At 36.4% G+C, this 13,548-nt stretch overlaps 3 protein-coding genes across 5 annotated transcripts in view; 2 read left to right on the top strand and 1 right to left on the bottom strand.

Moving 5' to 3' along the window:
* The first annotated feature begins 2,241 nt into the window (after positions 1-2,241).
* LOC122021335 (ribonuclease 3-like protein 2) lies at positions 2,242-3,465 on the top strand. The gene is made up of 3 exons (XM_042579458.1): positions 2,242-2,867; positions 2,957-3,124; positions 3,190-3,465. The coding sequence occupies exons 1-3, from the start codon at positions 2,490-2,492 to the stop codon at positions 3,463-3,465; spliced, it is 822 nt and encodes a 273-aa protein (XP_042435392.1). The 5' UTR covers positions 2,242-2,489.
* Positions 3,356-7,110, top strand: LOC122021334 (uncharacterized protein At2g34460, chloroplastic-like). 2 transcript variants are annotated; one of them, XM_042579457.1, is made up of 7 exons: positions 3,356-3,492; positions 4,600-4,749; positions 4,817-5,005; positions 5,253-5,369; positions 5,993-6,265; positions 6,339-6,517; positions 6,762-7,110. In XM_042579457.1, exons 2-6 carry the CDS (start codon positions 4,624-4,626, stop codon positions 6,501-6,503), a joined length of 870 nt encoding a protein of 289 aa, XP_042435391.1. In that variant the 5' UTR covers positions 3,356-3,492; positions 4,600-4,623; the 3' UTR covers positions 6,504-6,517; positions 6,762-7,110. The 2 variants fall into 2 exon arrangements, with proteins under 2 accessions (XP_042435391.1, XP_042435390.1); XM_042579456.1 differs by having other exon boundaries at positions 6,759-7,110.
* Positions 7,111-8,158: 1,048 nt separating this feature from the next.
* Positions 8,159-13,548, bottom strand: part of LOC122021933 (DNA replication licensing factor MCM3-like) — a 5,907-nt gene continuing 517 nt past the window's right edge. Inside the window, exons 3-17 of one of the 2 annotated variants that reach the window (XM_042580118.1) lie at positions 13,424-13,548; positions 12,322-12,452; positions 12,009-12,247; positions 11,693-11,929; positions 11,452-11,606; positions 11,168-11,376; positions 10,898-11,060; positions 10,617-10,825; positions 10,400-10,459; positions 9,248-9,340; positions 8,869-9,029; positions 8,726-8,791; positions 8,488-8,629; positions 8,315-8,403; positions 8,159-8,245 (exon numbers count right to left, since the gene is read on the bottom strand). The exon at positions 13,424-13,548 is cut by the window's right edge and continues 81 nt beyond it. In XM_042580118.1, coding sequence (XP_042436052.1) covers positions 8,347-8,403; positions 8,488-8,629; positions 8,726-8,791; positions 8,869-9,029; positions 9,248-9,340; positions 10,400-10,459; positions 10,617-10,825; positions 10,898-11,060; positions 11,168-11,376; positions 11,452-11,606; positions 11,693-11,929; positions 12,009-12,247; positions 12,322-12,452; positions 13,424-13,548 — 2,047 coding nt within the window. In that variant the 3' untranslated portion in view covers positions 8,159-8,245; positions 8,315-8,346. Of the gene's footprint in view, positions 8,404-8,487; positions 8,630-8,725; positions 8,792-8,868; positions 9,030-9,247; positions 9,341-10,399; positions 10,460-10,616; positions 10,826-10,897; positions 11,061-11,167; positions 11,377-11,451; positions 11,607-11,692; positions 11,930-12,008; positions 12,248-12,321; positions 12,453-13,423 lie in introns of both variants that reach the window. The other variant, XM_042580117.1, reaches the window with a different exon arrangement.

Below are 13,548 nucleotides of genomic sequence, written 5' to 3'. Positions count from 1 at the left end.
GAACTTACCTTAAATGGTCCTGCTCAATACACTCAGAGTGTACTAGTATAATTTTATAGTTAAGATAAATTAATACCAATTATACTACGACTATTTCAATGGTTTGTTCCTTTCCATCTTAGTCGTGAGCTACTATTTATAATTTATAAGAAATTGATAATATGATTTTCTGTATATGACACCACATACCATGTTGTCTACAATATAAATTAATTGAACAACTACACTTAGCATATAAATATAGACATTTGACCAATGTGATTCTTTATTTCAAAATAAATGTTTACAAAAAAACTAGGCTTTTCACTCTAACAAACATATGCTTCGAGTTTTCCTCTGTAAATCATCATCGACAAAGCAAACGGAACTAATAATCCCCCCCCCTCGCGCCCCGTGCCTCTATCTCTTAAAGTGTCCCAACAATATCGTTTATCCCAAGTGGCTAAGTATCATCATCCCCACGATAAGATACATATAAATAAATCACGAAGGAAATTTTGCTACATCTTGTGATGCAGGAACATAAGAGTATTTTTAATCTATTTTATTATTTTTATCAAGTTTGATATTTAAGGTATTTTTATAAATTTCTAAGTTTGGTATTAGAGTTAGGTTGATCTTGAGGAGTCATGCCGCCTAGAAGACAACAACATGTTGACGATATCAACAATGTGTACAAACACGATATGGAGCAGTATTCTCGAGTTATTGGCAAACAGATGGAATGGATGGTACAATTTGTGGAATAATTGGTTGAAAGGATGACAACGAGATTTGAAAACCCAAATGCAAACTCAGATGTCGAAACGAGTGAGGGAGAGGAAGGACGTTTATAAAGAAGATGTTCTTGATAAAAAGGAAAAAGTTTTTATTTATAAAGAAGATGTAGATGATAAAATTGAAATATTTAGTGATCCATTTTAAGATAATTACCAAGTGGATAAAGTTATAGATAAAAACCTTATTAAGATATTCTCCAAAAAGGTAAGCCATGACATTGTTATTTTGATGGTTGCTAGAGCCTCGAGGATCGAAAATCATGATGCTAAAAACACTACTATTTGTTGGGATGGTTGCTGATATGAGGGAGGCGCATCTTGGCATTCAAGAGATTCATTTTCTGTCTTTTAATTAGACTGACGAGAGAATTGTTTTAACTTATATTGACACTGAGAAGAAAACATATCGGGTTAGTAAAGATGTATCAGAACAGCTTTTAAATCTTATGCACAATAAATCAGTCTGAGATAGCTAGAGCGAAGAGCCCATGCTGTTATTGATAAGTTTGTTAAACATGGATTACTGCCACTTGTTGATGCATACAAGAAAGTTCCAAATGGAACTATGGAAGAGAAGAGAGCTCACGAGGCCTGTGGTAATTCATTAGTATCATACTATTTTTTTAATTCTCGGACACATGGTAAAACAGAAATAATTCTAGAATACTGAATTTTTTTTTTTTTTCTATCTTAAAAAGAATGATACGAGAAGATAAAAGAATTTATAATCTATTTTATTGATATATTTTTTTTAATTAATTCATTTAGGATATTTTATATTTTTAATTTATTTAGAATTTTTATTCCTATCAGTATTTTTTTCCTATACATATTCAGGGTAAAGTCCACATCAACGTCTGAAGTTTCTCTTTCTTGAATCATAAATTTTTTTTTCTTGATATTCTAATACAAATTAACCGGGAATAAAAAATCACTTGTAATATTCGTTCATAGCAGTTGACCGCTGGGTCATCCAAGAGCACTATGGCAACACGAACATATAACAAGCAATTAATGCACACTTATCCATTTCCCAATTAAACGCCTCCGCATCCACATGATTGTGATGTATAAAAATAAAAGCGTGTCAGAAACCAACACGTGTCGTCTTAATGAGATCCTACGTTGGTGCATTATATACGACTAACGAGGACAATTTCAGCTCGGTAAAAGTAAGTTTTTTTTTCTTGGTAAAATATTTATCTGATAGATAGAATTGCTCAATAAGGACTTACTTTTGATCCAACAGAGAGATTCATCCTGAGGGCGTCAACAAGTAATGAAATTAGAATTTAGAAATTTAAATTTGTGTTTTTCTGCTTTGACCGTTATAAGTTTTTGGACCGAGAAAGGTGTTAGCCTACTTGAGTTTTAACCCGGAACTTATTTTAATTTATTTTTTTATATGCAATTAATTGTTCATCCGACTAGCTCAAAATCATCTAACCAAATTCCGCAATCAAGCTCGGATGGAGCCACTAGGAATGGAATAGAAGCCCGCCAAACTCTGCCGAACTGCGCCATCCCCTCCACATCCTGCAGCTCTCCGGCGAACGCCTCCGCCGTCCACAAACGACAGCCTGTGCTGGATTTTTTGGTGGGCCACGCGCCGCGGCAGTCAGACACGTTTTCTTTGCTGACGTATGCAGCTGCGTGCGATGGGCGAGGGTAAGAAGGGGAGGACGCCCGCCGCCTCCCCCCTCCAAAACCATGGAGAACGATGGGGCAGCGGCGGCGGCGGCGGCGGCAGCGGTGGCAGGGGAAGAGCACTGCGGACCGCTCTCCTCCGTCGCGGAGATCGAGGGCCTCCTCGGCTACACTTTCCGCGACCCGTCGCTCCTAACGGAGGCGCTCACACACGGCTCCCACCCCGACCGCCCCTCCTACCAGCGCCTCGAGTTCGTCGGCGACGCCGTCCTCGGCCTCGCCTTCACCAAGTTCCTCTACTTCTCCGACCCCTCGCTCGGCTCCGGAAAGCTCACCGTCCTCCGGAGCGCTAACCTCTCGACCGAGAAGCTCGCCCGCGTCGCCGTGCGCCACCAACTCTACCGCTATCTCCGGCGCCACTCCGCCGCCCTCGATCAATTGGTGCGTCAGCCCTCAAAATCCCAACTTCGACATGATAAAATCAGATCTGCGAGCATCTCTAATGGTTCCCCCCTTTCGATTCCGATCAGGTCGTGGAGTTCACAGATTCCGTAATGGCGGAGCGGGAGGAAGAGATCGGAGAGCTCTCCTACGGCGGCAGCAACAACAAAGCCCGGAAAGTACTGGCCGACATGGTCGAGTCCATCGCCGCTGCCGTCTACATCGACTGCAATTTCGACCTCGAACTCGTTTGGAAGGTCTGAAAAATCTCATTTTTCTCTGTTGGATCTCTTCCTATCGATCGTCGTTCCTGCGTTCGTAGGTCTTTCGGGTGATTATGGAGCCGATCATAACGATGGAGAACATGAACGAGCACCCAGTGACGATCCTGTACGAGTTCTACCAAAAGCAGAAACAGGGGAAGCGGCCGGAGTTCGAGTACTCCACCGACGGATTGCTGCACACGGCGAATGCGGTGGTCGACGGGGTTGTTATCGGTACCGGCGTCTCGCCGCAGAAGAGGATAGCGAAGCTGAATGCGGCGAGGGATGCGCTTCAGAAGATGTCGGAGATGGAGGCGGATTTGAGCTCCATCTAGGAGCAACAAACAACAAGAGAGATCTAGGTGAGGACAATTCTGCCCATTTGTTTTATCAACTCTTATAATACATGAAGATGAAGATCTAGCTAGCTACATCGTTTATCAAATTTTATATTGTTTGTGAGTTACGTCGTTAAAATAAAATCAAATCGTTAGAATAATTAGTTTGGTTTGATTTTTTTTGTCTGAATTTTAGTTTTGTATTTGAAGTTATTTATTATTTAAGAATTTTACATTTTAAACTTGTTTAATTGGTTAATTAAGGGGCATTTATAAGTTTTGTCACACTTAATAATCTTATTCATTAATATTATTAGTTTAAAGTACTAACTAAAAAACAATCTTGCTTAATTAAATTCCAAGTGTATTTACAAATGTTTGGTTCATCAATCCTACTCATCTACTGATGAGTTATCAATCTGAACTTTAAGGTGACCCGATGAGTCCTTTAGATTTTTAAATTTATCTTGGTAGCTGATCTGATGAAGTTTTTTTATAAGATTAGATCAGTCACCTTGATCACCTCGAAGTTTTTTTTTTAGATTATTAAAAAAAATAAAACAAAAAGTGATGGCGTAACTTGCATATATCATCATTGAAATATGTCGTCTAATCTATCACGAGCTCTCTTAGCAACTTATAAATCAAGTACGAAGACTTGAGCTAGTTCAAACTCAATCCATTTGATAAAATAATTTACTATGATCCATTCGATCAAGGTGACATCATCGTTGTTTACTCTTTAGAAATGTGCAACCTTGAATACTTTGAAAATTCATGGCATTTCCTCCATTTACTATTAGAGGAAAGAAAGATGATTATATATAGGAATGTCAAGATTTTTAAATTGTGTTATGATCAGATTAGATTCACATTAATCTAGGTTAATCTGAATTGACCTTAATTTAATGAAAGATTTTTTTAGATCAAACTAAATTTTATTTTAAAAATGTATAGATGGTTATAATAATAATAATAATAATAATATTATTATTATTAAAATAAAAATATTAAAATAAATAAAATAAATCTTTTTAATTGAGTCGGTCATACGAATTTAAGATTTTGACACTCCTAATCTAATTATATACTGTTATTTTATTTTATTTTTAAATTTTAAAAAATATACAGAAATCGATAAACTGGAGTGTGGCTATGGCGACGACGACGACGACGACGACGCTGCTTCGAAGCCTTCCGTTTGGATCCTCTCTCCCGCTCAAATCCCTCTCAGATCTTCGCTCGATCCCCAGGAATCTCTCCCCTTCCATGGCTGCCAGCGTATGCTTCTCGTTCTCTCCGTCCCTTCATCTGTTTTGCTGGCTCACGTTCGCATCTCGTGGATCAGATGGAGGCGACGTCCGAGCAAATCGAAGAGAAGACGACGAGGAAGAAGGTCTTTGTCGCCGGATCGACAGGCAGGACCGGGAGGAGGATAGTGGAGCAGCTGCTCTCGCGTGGGTACGGCGTGCGCGCCGGCGCGCTGGACTTGGACAAAGCGAGGAGCAGCCTTCCTAAGGATTCCAATGTGGAGTTTGTGAGTAGCTCGAACTTGGATTTGCAAAACCCTAATTTGATTTCTTCTTCTTCATTCCTTCATTCTGTTTTCCCCCAAAATAATCTGCTTCCTAGGTTTTGGCCACCGTTAGGGATTTGGCTGAAGCTCAAAAACCCTAACTTGGACGGGCTTAATGTTGAATTCCTCTGGGCCTGTTTAGCATTTGATGGAATTTCTGTTTAAAAGATGAGACATGGGCATCTTGATTGCTCCTTTTGTTATGCAGGTCAGGGCCGATGTGACCGGAGGCTCAGAGCAGCTAGCCGAAGCAATTGGCGATGCCGATGCAGTGATTTGTGCAACAGGGTTTCGATATTCTTGGGATATCTTTGCTCCCTGGAAGGTAACCTACTGAAATGCATTGAACCCTCTTGTCTTTCTCTACATGGAGCCATATTTGTCTTTGTTTCCTTACCTTAGCTTCATTTAGGGCAAAATTATACGATGACATGATTCATTTTTTGGTATTCCTGACTAACATTTTGAAGCTATTGCCCTTTGTTCCTAGGACGATAAAAGATAGAAATGGTCAGTGTAGTGCAGTGGTAAAGCACTCAAGAGAATAAAAAGGGTATTAGGGTTTGAATCCCATTAGGAATGAATATTCTGAAGGTCAACCTCTGAGTGTGCATAAGTTATACTCTAGATTTACCCAATAGATGAATCAAGAGGAAGACCATCTATCTTCAAGATTAGTCGGACGATATGATTTTGGTGTAGTTCTTCTAGGTCTGGTTAAATTCTCTTGTAAAAATCCTACTATTTTTACAATGTTCAACCATCAATGTTCACTAACTTAAAACTTCAGTTAAATCAATTTGTTAGTAGCTTTGAACAATGATCTTAGGCGATCATGATTTCGCTGTTGTTTGGTTTGTAGTTCTCAAATTACATAGTTGCTTAGCTTTCTAGTGGACTTAAAAGTTAGCCTAATTTTTGATATGTTATTCGATAAACACATTGCAGGTTGACAACTTTGGCACGGTCAATCTAGTGGAAGCTTGTCGGAAAATAGGGGTTAATAGATTCATCCTTGTCAGTTCCATTTTAGTCAATGGAGCTGCGATGGGCCAAGTCCTTAATCCAGCTTATATTGTACTAAATGTATTTGGACTGACTTTGATAGCGAAACTCCAAGCAGAACAATACATCCGACGATCCGGAATAAACTACACGATCATAAGGCCAGGAGGGTTGAGGGACGAACCTTCATCTGGTAACATCGTTATGGAACCAGAGGTAGTATACACATTAGGACTTCGAGATATTAGCTATATAATAGGCAAATTGCTTATCCGAACATGATTTGCAGGATACGCTTTATGAAGGTTCCATCTCCAGAGAGCAGGTTGCTGAAGTTGCTGTAGAAGCACTGTTCTGTCCTGACGCCTTCTTCAAAGTGGTGGAGATCGTCGCCCGAGCTGAATCCCCAAAGCGACCTTTAAAAGATCAGTTCAGTGCAATTAGACAGAAATGACAAATACTTGTAAGGTAATGTGTAAATGGAGTTATTCTATCTACACTATATATTTGCTCCTATTCAGCCTTGTCGGTTCATTAGTGTCTTCGTTTAAAGTATTTATACACGTTCTTGCCTTATAGTTTGTACCCCAAAACTCCAAAAGCAAGAAGAAAGCTTTTGACATATTGAGATAATTGATTCATGAATCTATATATTGATATTGACAAGATACAGTGTAACTATTGCTTCATTTGTGAACTTTGATTTCAGTAGGGGCAATCCATTTTGGTTTAGTTTCGAGACATGTCTACTACATATTCTGATGCCTTCTGCAAAGTGGTGGAGATAGCCGCGAGAGCTGAAGCCCCAAATCGATCTTTAAAAGATCAGTTCAGTGCAATTAGACAGAAATGGCAAGTACTTGTAGGGTAATGTGTAAATGGGGTATTCAGCTTTGTTGGTACATTCTCCTCTTCGTTTTAAAGTATTTTATACACGATCTTGCCGTATAGTTTGTACCTGGAAACGCCAAAAGCAAGAAGATTACTAACATGAGAACTCCTTTGGTAGTGGCCTTTGCGAACTCCTTCGCTATCAATAGGGGCAATTCATTTTGGTTTTCGATACATGTTTACCTATTTGTTAACTAACATGAGTTTGAATATGAGATTTGAGCATTTATAAATTTAAAATAATTCTATCGAAAAACTTATCCATACTTGAAAGTATAAATTTCTAGGATTTTATAATTACATACTACATCGAAAAGCATGATCGACATACAGTATTAAACATACTTTTGAGATCCATTGGAAAACTTGGTGATCTTATAAATTGGAGATGAGAATGACATTAGAGGGGAGTAAAAGATCCATTAAATTTAATTAACTAATTGAACCTAATGAATTTAAAATTTTAATTTGGTTTATTTGAAAATTTAGTTTTCAAAAAAATTATCAATTTATTTAGTTTGATTTGGATTTTAAATTTCACAAGTCCAATAAATCTAAACATTATCGTCAATTAATATACTTGAATTGAACAACACACAACTGGCCTAACAAATTAAATTAATCCAATTGCTCGATATTAATCAATTGATAAAAAAAAAATAATAACAGATTGAATTAATTAATTTTATATAATGTATTTATTCAATTTTATTTTTAAAAAATAAATTTTAATTTATTTTGTTTTTGAATCAATTGTTTCTAAGGTGCAATAATGGTGCAACTAAATAATACTAGGTTTCTGAATCCTCCGCCGTAAATACATTCCGATTTACCTTAATCATCGATGAAAAATTTTTATAAGATCCAACCGATCAATCAAATTCGACATTACCTAACTTGATCAATCAATAATAGTTTGAAGATCATCCGCTCAGAGAGTTAAATATCTATCTATTATCAACTAAATAATAATGATGATTTGAAAAAATTTTCCATACAAAGAACTGTTACGCTAAATAAAATGCTTCCAAAGATTTATCTATCTGTACATGTACATTGTCATAAGACTGATAATACTAAACCGCTTGAGATGAATGATATTAACTTTTGCTCCAATAATGATAACAAAAAAATAAATTTAAAATGTCTAAGGAGGCCAGCTAGAAATACAAAACAATGTGTTTTGAAGAAGCAACCTATAAAAGTTAAGTAGCAATATTAGAATTTGGAGATTACTCCATTAATAACAAATCCATTACAAGTCTTCTACTCGAACTTGATGGTCAGTTGTACCGCATTACATTTCTGTTCATATAAAAATTTCCACATGATTAAGCTTCACAATCGGAGTCTCCTCAAACATGATTCATATACCTTAATGTGATTTCTCAAACTGCAGTTCATATTTAAATGATTCGAACCACTCCCTCCATGATCATAATTCTGTTGGAGTCCTGCATTCTCTGTGAAGAAAAATAAAGCAAGAAATATATCTGAAAAAATCCATGTCCAGATACCATGTTCGAGTCAGTTTAATTTTTGAATACCTCCAAGATGAATGATATCTGGCGTCTTGTGTAGCGGTTTGTTGTTTCCCGATTGACTAATCCTTCGATTTCGTCTATGGAAATTTGATCCAAGTGGTTGAGCATAACATGCTGGCCTAAGATCGCTTCAAATGCTTCAATTCTACATGAGAAAAGGAGGTTTTAAGTTTGCTTGTGAACAATTCTTCAAAACATGAACATCTTTCAGTTAGAGTTGCACAAAGAATTTGGTTGGAACCTGTCAGGAGGTAGCTCGACTTCATTCACACCGTGATCAGCATCGACATCCATTGGCTCCACCATACTGTTCATGAAATGACAAACTATTAATAATATGTAAAATGGAAGAATGAAATAAAGAGCAAAGATAAATGAAATCACCTTCTGCTGCCATCAGGATACTCATTCTGGTCAGTGTCATGATCAGTTTTTTGCTTCATTTCTAGTTCTCTTTGTTCACGCTCTTCCATGTCAGTTAGTTCTTTGTGATATATGGCGAAGTTGAGGACTTGCAATGCAGCCTCAACATCAGCTTTCAAAACCTTTGCCAGTGGGGAGAAAGGTCAGCAAGTTTGTAGAGAAATGTTAAACTGATTCATTTCTTCTCTTGCAAAGAGGTTTTGCTTGGAAGTTGCCATTCAAGAATAGAAATTAACAAATAAAAACTCGAGAAGAAAAAAAAAATAGAAGCAAGCTAACTTTGCCTGGATAATTTATGCTCTTGTTCATATAAAAATCATGAAGTGATTGGATAAAGTACCTCGGTCCTCAGTTTCATTTTGCTATGAGCAGTTGAGAGACGAATTATGGTCTCTAGGGTTCTTGCAGTAATTGGAAGTGTACCTCCTCCATGCTAGAGAAAAGAAAAAAGGAACACAAACTTCATGAGACAGCTTTTAGTATGAAATAGAGCAAACCTTCACAAATTATGTACAAATTCCTCGAAATGTTTACTAGAAACTTTTTTTTTCACACCTACTTGGTCTCACCTTAAATTTCAAAATTCCAATCTTCAATCCAAGTCACATAACTTCATAATCTCAACTAACAATCTAAGTTAGAGTGTGTAGACAAACTTAAAGGAAAAAAAAACATATAAAAAATAACTGCATTATAATCTCAGTTATACGAAATCAACTATATGGAACTCAAACCCCCATGCAATATCACACCACTAGTAATATTCAAATGGATTATTTTCTTATTGCATTAATTAACTTTTTCTAATCTCCTTCATTTTGCAACTTCCACTCTAACAAACTTAATTTTTCTTAAAGTTACCTTATGATCATGTTCATAACTAACCTATTTCTCTCATTTTATGATCATCGGATCATCTTTGCTCACAAATGTTATAGTTCCTTAGTTCATCTTAGCATTCTCATTTTTTGACCTCATTTTTTCTAAGTTGCTTGTTAACATTCCACCACTTTGATCCATGAAGTATGAATGATTATAGCAAAATTTTAGAAAAATCACAACATTAGGGAACTTCTCTCCTTCAACTATTCATTTTTATCTCAATAACAATATGTTCATCTTATATCTTTATCTTTGAATAATAGATACAAAATATTTAGAACAATTATGCATAATAATTATAATTCCATTTTCCTTTAAAATTATTCCCATGATTCTTTTTTCTTATAAATGAAATTACAATACATGCATTTACTTCTGCTTAATATTTTTTAGTTTCAAATTTATTCTTCACAATTGAAACTTTGAATTTAAGTAATTTACAGTCTCACAAATTAGTAGAATATCATCTACAAAAGCATGCATCAAAGAGATATATTTTGAACATATAGATGAGTTAACCTAGTACTTAAATAAAAGATACAAACTTAGAATTGATCCTTAAGTATGAGGACAAATTGAATTAAATTTGTTTGTTTTGCATGTAGCATACCTTTGCATTTGCGCCAGCGTCCCTAAGCTCCGCATAAGATGTCGCTATATGCTCGGATGCCTGTGTAATAACGATGGGCTTATCAAAAATGTCTAAAAGCAAAGAAAATTCAAATGCAACAGAGTATGGGGCATCGATTAAATTTGCTCAAAATCAATATTAATTGAGATTTATAATTAAGTTGCAATGGAAATATGAATGTTGTTTTCGATATGACCTCATCAGTAAGCTTTGGTTGATAAATGTTCTTTGCATAGTAGATGTACTTCTTGAGGAAATTGATAGTTAGTCTCTCATGTTTTTGCTTTTTCCCCTTTTTCCTTTCTTGTCCATGGAGAGCTCGATTGTACTTAACAAAGACAGATGTATCAACATCACCATCATCATCTTCAGTATATCTCACAGATTTTTCATGCCCTCCAATGCCTGTCCATTCTAGAGTTACTAAGACCACGAGAAGATGAAAAATGCAAGAATTTGATGCAACATATTGGTTACCTCTGTCATCTGCACAATATCTGTGCATTCTAGAGACATGCTCTGAAATTTGACGGTCGATCTCAGGATCCATTTGATCAAGGACAATGAAAAGCAAATCAAAACGAGAAAGCAGTGAATCAGGAAGTCCAATGTTCTTCGTGGGTGTCAATGACCGATCATACTGTTCAAGTAAATATTCATAAATGTTGGAATGGAATCTCAGATGAAGTTCAAAAACTTATTTGTTCCATTCAAATGCTAAAAAAAAGAAGTAAAGATACAACTTACAGTTCCATAAATAGGATTTGCAGCAGCTACTACACTGCATCTAGCATTTAGTGATGCATGAATGCCTGCCTTGGCAATTGTCACTGTCTGTTGTTCCATAACTTCATGTATGGAAACGCGATCTAGATCATTCATCTTATCAAACTCATCAATACATATAACTCCTCTATCAGCTAGAACCATTGCACCAGCTTCAAGCCTTCTCTCACCTGAGTATGTGATTCATTAAAAGATTTCTAGCGGTTTCATTCGACAAGAAAATTGTAAACAGCCAGATAAATTACCAGTTTCTTGATCAGAAGTGACAGCAGCTGTCAAGCCAACACCTGAGGAGCCTCGACCAGACGTCGAGATAGCAAGTGGTGCAATATTCATGATAGCTCTTAGCAGTTGGGATTTGGCAACTGATGGATCGCCAACCATCATCATGTTTATGTCACTGCAATAGAAAAAGGAATAACTAGTCACATTATGCTACTACCAAAAACAATAAGGAGATTGTGCTCGAGGATTGTGATAACCTACCCTCTTAAATGAGTTCCATTTTTCAAATTCTTTTCAACGCCACCAAGCATCAGTAAGATGACTGCCTTTTTGATCCACAGATGACCATATATTGAGGGTGCAAGCGAATTCCCGAGCAGATCAAATGCATCACTTCTCTTTGCTATTTCTTTTATTTTCTTTGCCTCTTGAATAGAAATATTTGGCGCATGTGCACCTTTGTTTAAAAGAGAAACATGGTTGGCTATGAGAATAGTCCTGTAGTAATGAAGTTTTCCCTTTGTTAAGAATTCAGGACCAAAATAAGTTAAAAGAACTACAGCAATAGTAAATTCACCTGAAGACTCCATTCAAGCTGCCTTTGCTTTTCCCAGGGAATGCTTTATAAACCCCTACGATTGCTACTCGATCACCGGGTTTGCAAGAATCAACAAGATCATCTTCAACAATTACATCCACAGTCCTTGGAAGCTGGCCAGGGGCAGAATTTTCAGGCATTTCTTGCATGGACAAAGTTTGATGATCCTTATACTCACAGAGCCCGTGTTCAGTTACCAATAGATTGCCATTTTCATCCTGATAAAGTTATCAAGAGAAGCAGATGCATTAGGAAACACACCAATTGAGAGTCGTTGAGTTAATTTCCTTACCCTGGTTGGATGAGCAGAACCTGTAGGCAAGCCAGCAGTTGACGTAATGTCCCTGTACTCACGAAATGTGAATTGTTTTGTGGCGGGACAATAGTGAACACTTTTGACTACCTTTGGCTTTACAAGAGAACCTTCACACAGATAAAGGAGCAGGATTAGAAACAAAGAACTATGGCAGTTCAAAAGCTAGAATGAGCATTCATTCAAAGATAAGACTAGTAAGAGACATAAATAGCATATAAGTCAGAAAGCAATAAAATCTTCAAACTATGAAACTCAGAGAAACTAAAACTCATCATTCAATTCAATTAGCAATTCAAAACATTAGATAAATTGTTTGATGCTATTTTAGATAGTCAAGTTCCGACAATTTTAAATTTCCTGTTTTTTTATGGAAGTAGAATGCAAATAAAAAAAGTCATATGTTGACGCACTAGACCTAAATCATCAACCTGAATTTCCTTTTATCTGAAAGAAGATAGAAAGTAGCAATAATTGGAACCGTCCATTAAATAAACACCAACAACAAGATTTATCAAACTGTCAACAAGGGATGAAGACTCTCTATTACTAAAACAAAAACAATTTCTTATTAGAGACATCAATGATCATAAAACATAGAAAATGGGTACGGATGAGAGTTTAAGTACATTTAGTGGCGATGCCTTCCATGCAGATAAAGGAACATGATTAGACACAAAGAACTATGGCAGTGTGAATGCTAGAATGAGCATTCAATCAAAGATTAAACTAGTAAGAGACGCAGATAGTATATAAGACAGTAAGCCATAAAATTTTCAAACTATGACTCAAAGAAACTAAAACTAATCATTCAATTCAATTAGCAGTTTGAAAAACTAGTTAATTGTTCGATGCTATTTTAGATAATCTGAGTGCCAACAATTTCAAGCTTTTTGATGGAAGTAGAATGCAAATAAAAAAATATTATGTTAATGCACTAGACTTAAATCATCAACCTGAATTTCCTTTTATCTAAAAGATGATTGAAAGTATCAATAATTGAAAGTAGCAGTATGTTAATAGAGACATCAAAAATCAAATAACATAGAAATGGGTACGGCTGAGAGTTTGATTTTAGTACATTTAGTGACGATGCCTTCCACACAAACCATGGAGCCGATGAAGGAGGACATCAGATCCCTAGGTGTGACCCTATGGAAACCAAAGGGTCCTTTAAAGCCCACTTGCACGCGATACCGTTCTTTC

This window comes from Zingiber officinale, chromosome 9A (assembly GCF_018446385.1).
Source record: "Zingiber officinale cultivar Zhangliang chromosome 9A, Zo_v1.1, whole genome shotgun sequence".
NCBI classification, from domain to species: Eukaryota; Viridiplantae; Streptophyta; class Magnoliopsida; order Zingiberales; family Zingiberaceae; genus Zingiber; species Zingiber officinale.
This window is presented reverse-complemented; position numbering and strand designations above follow the sequence as displayed.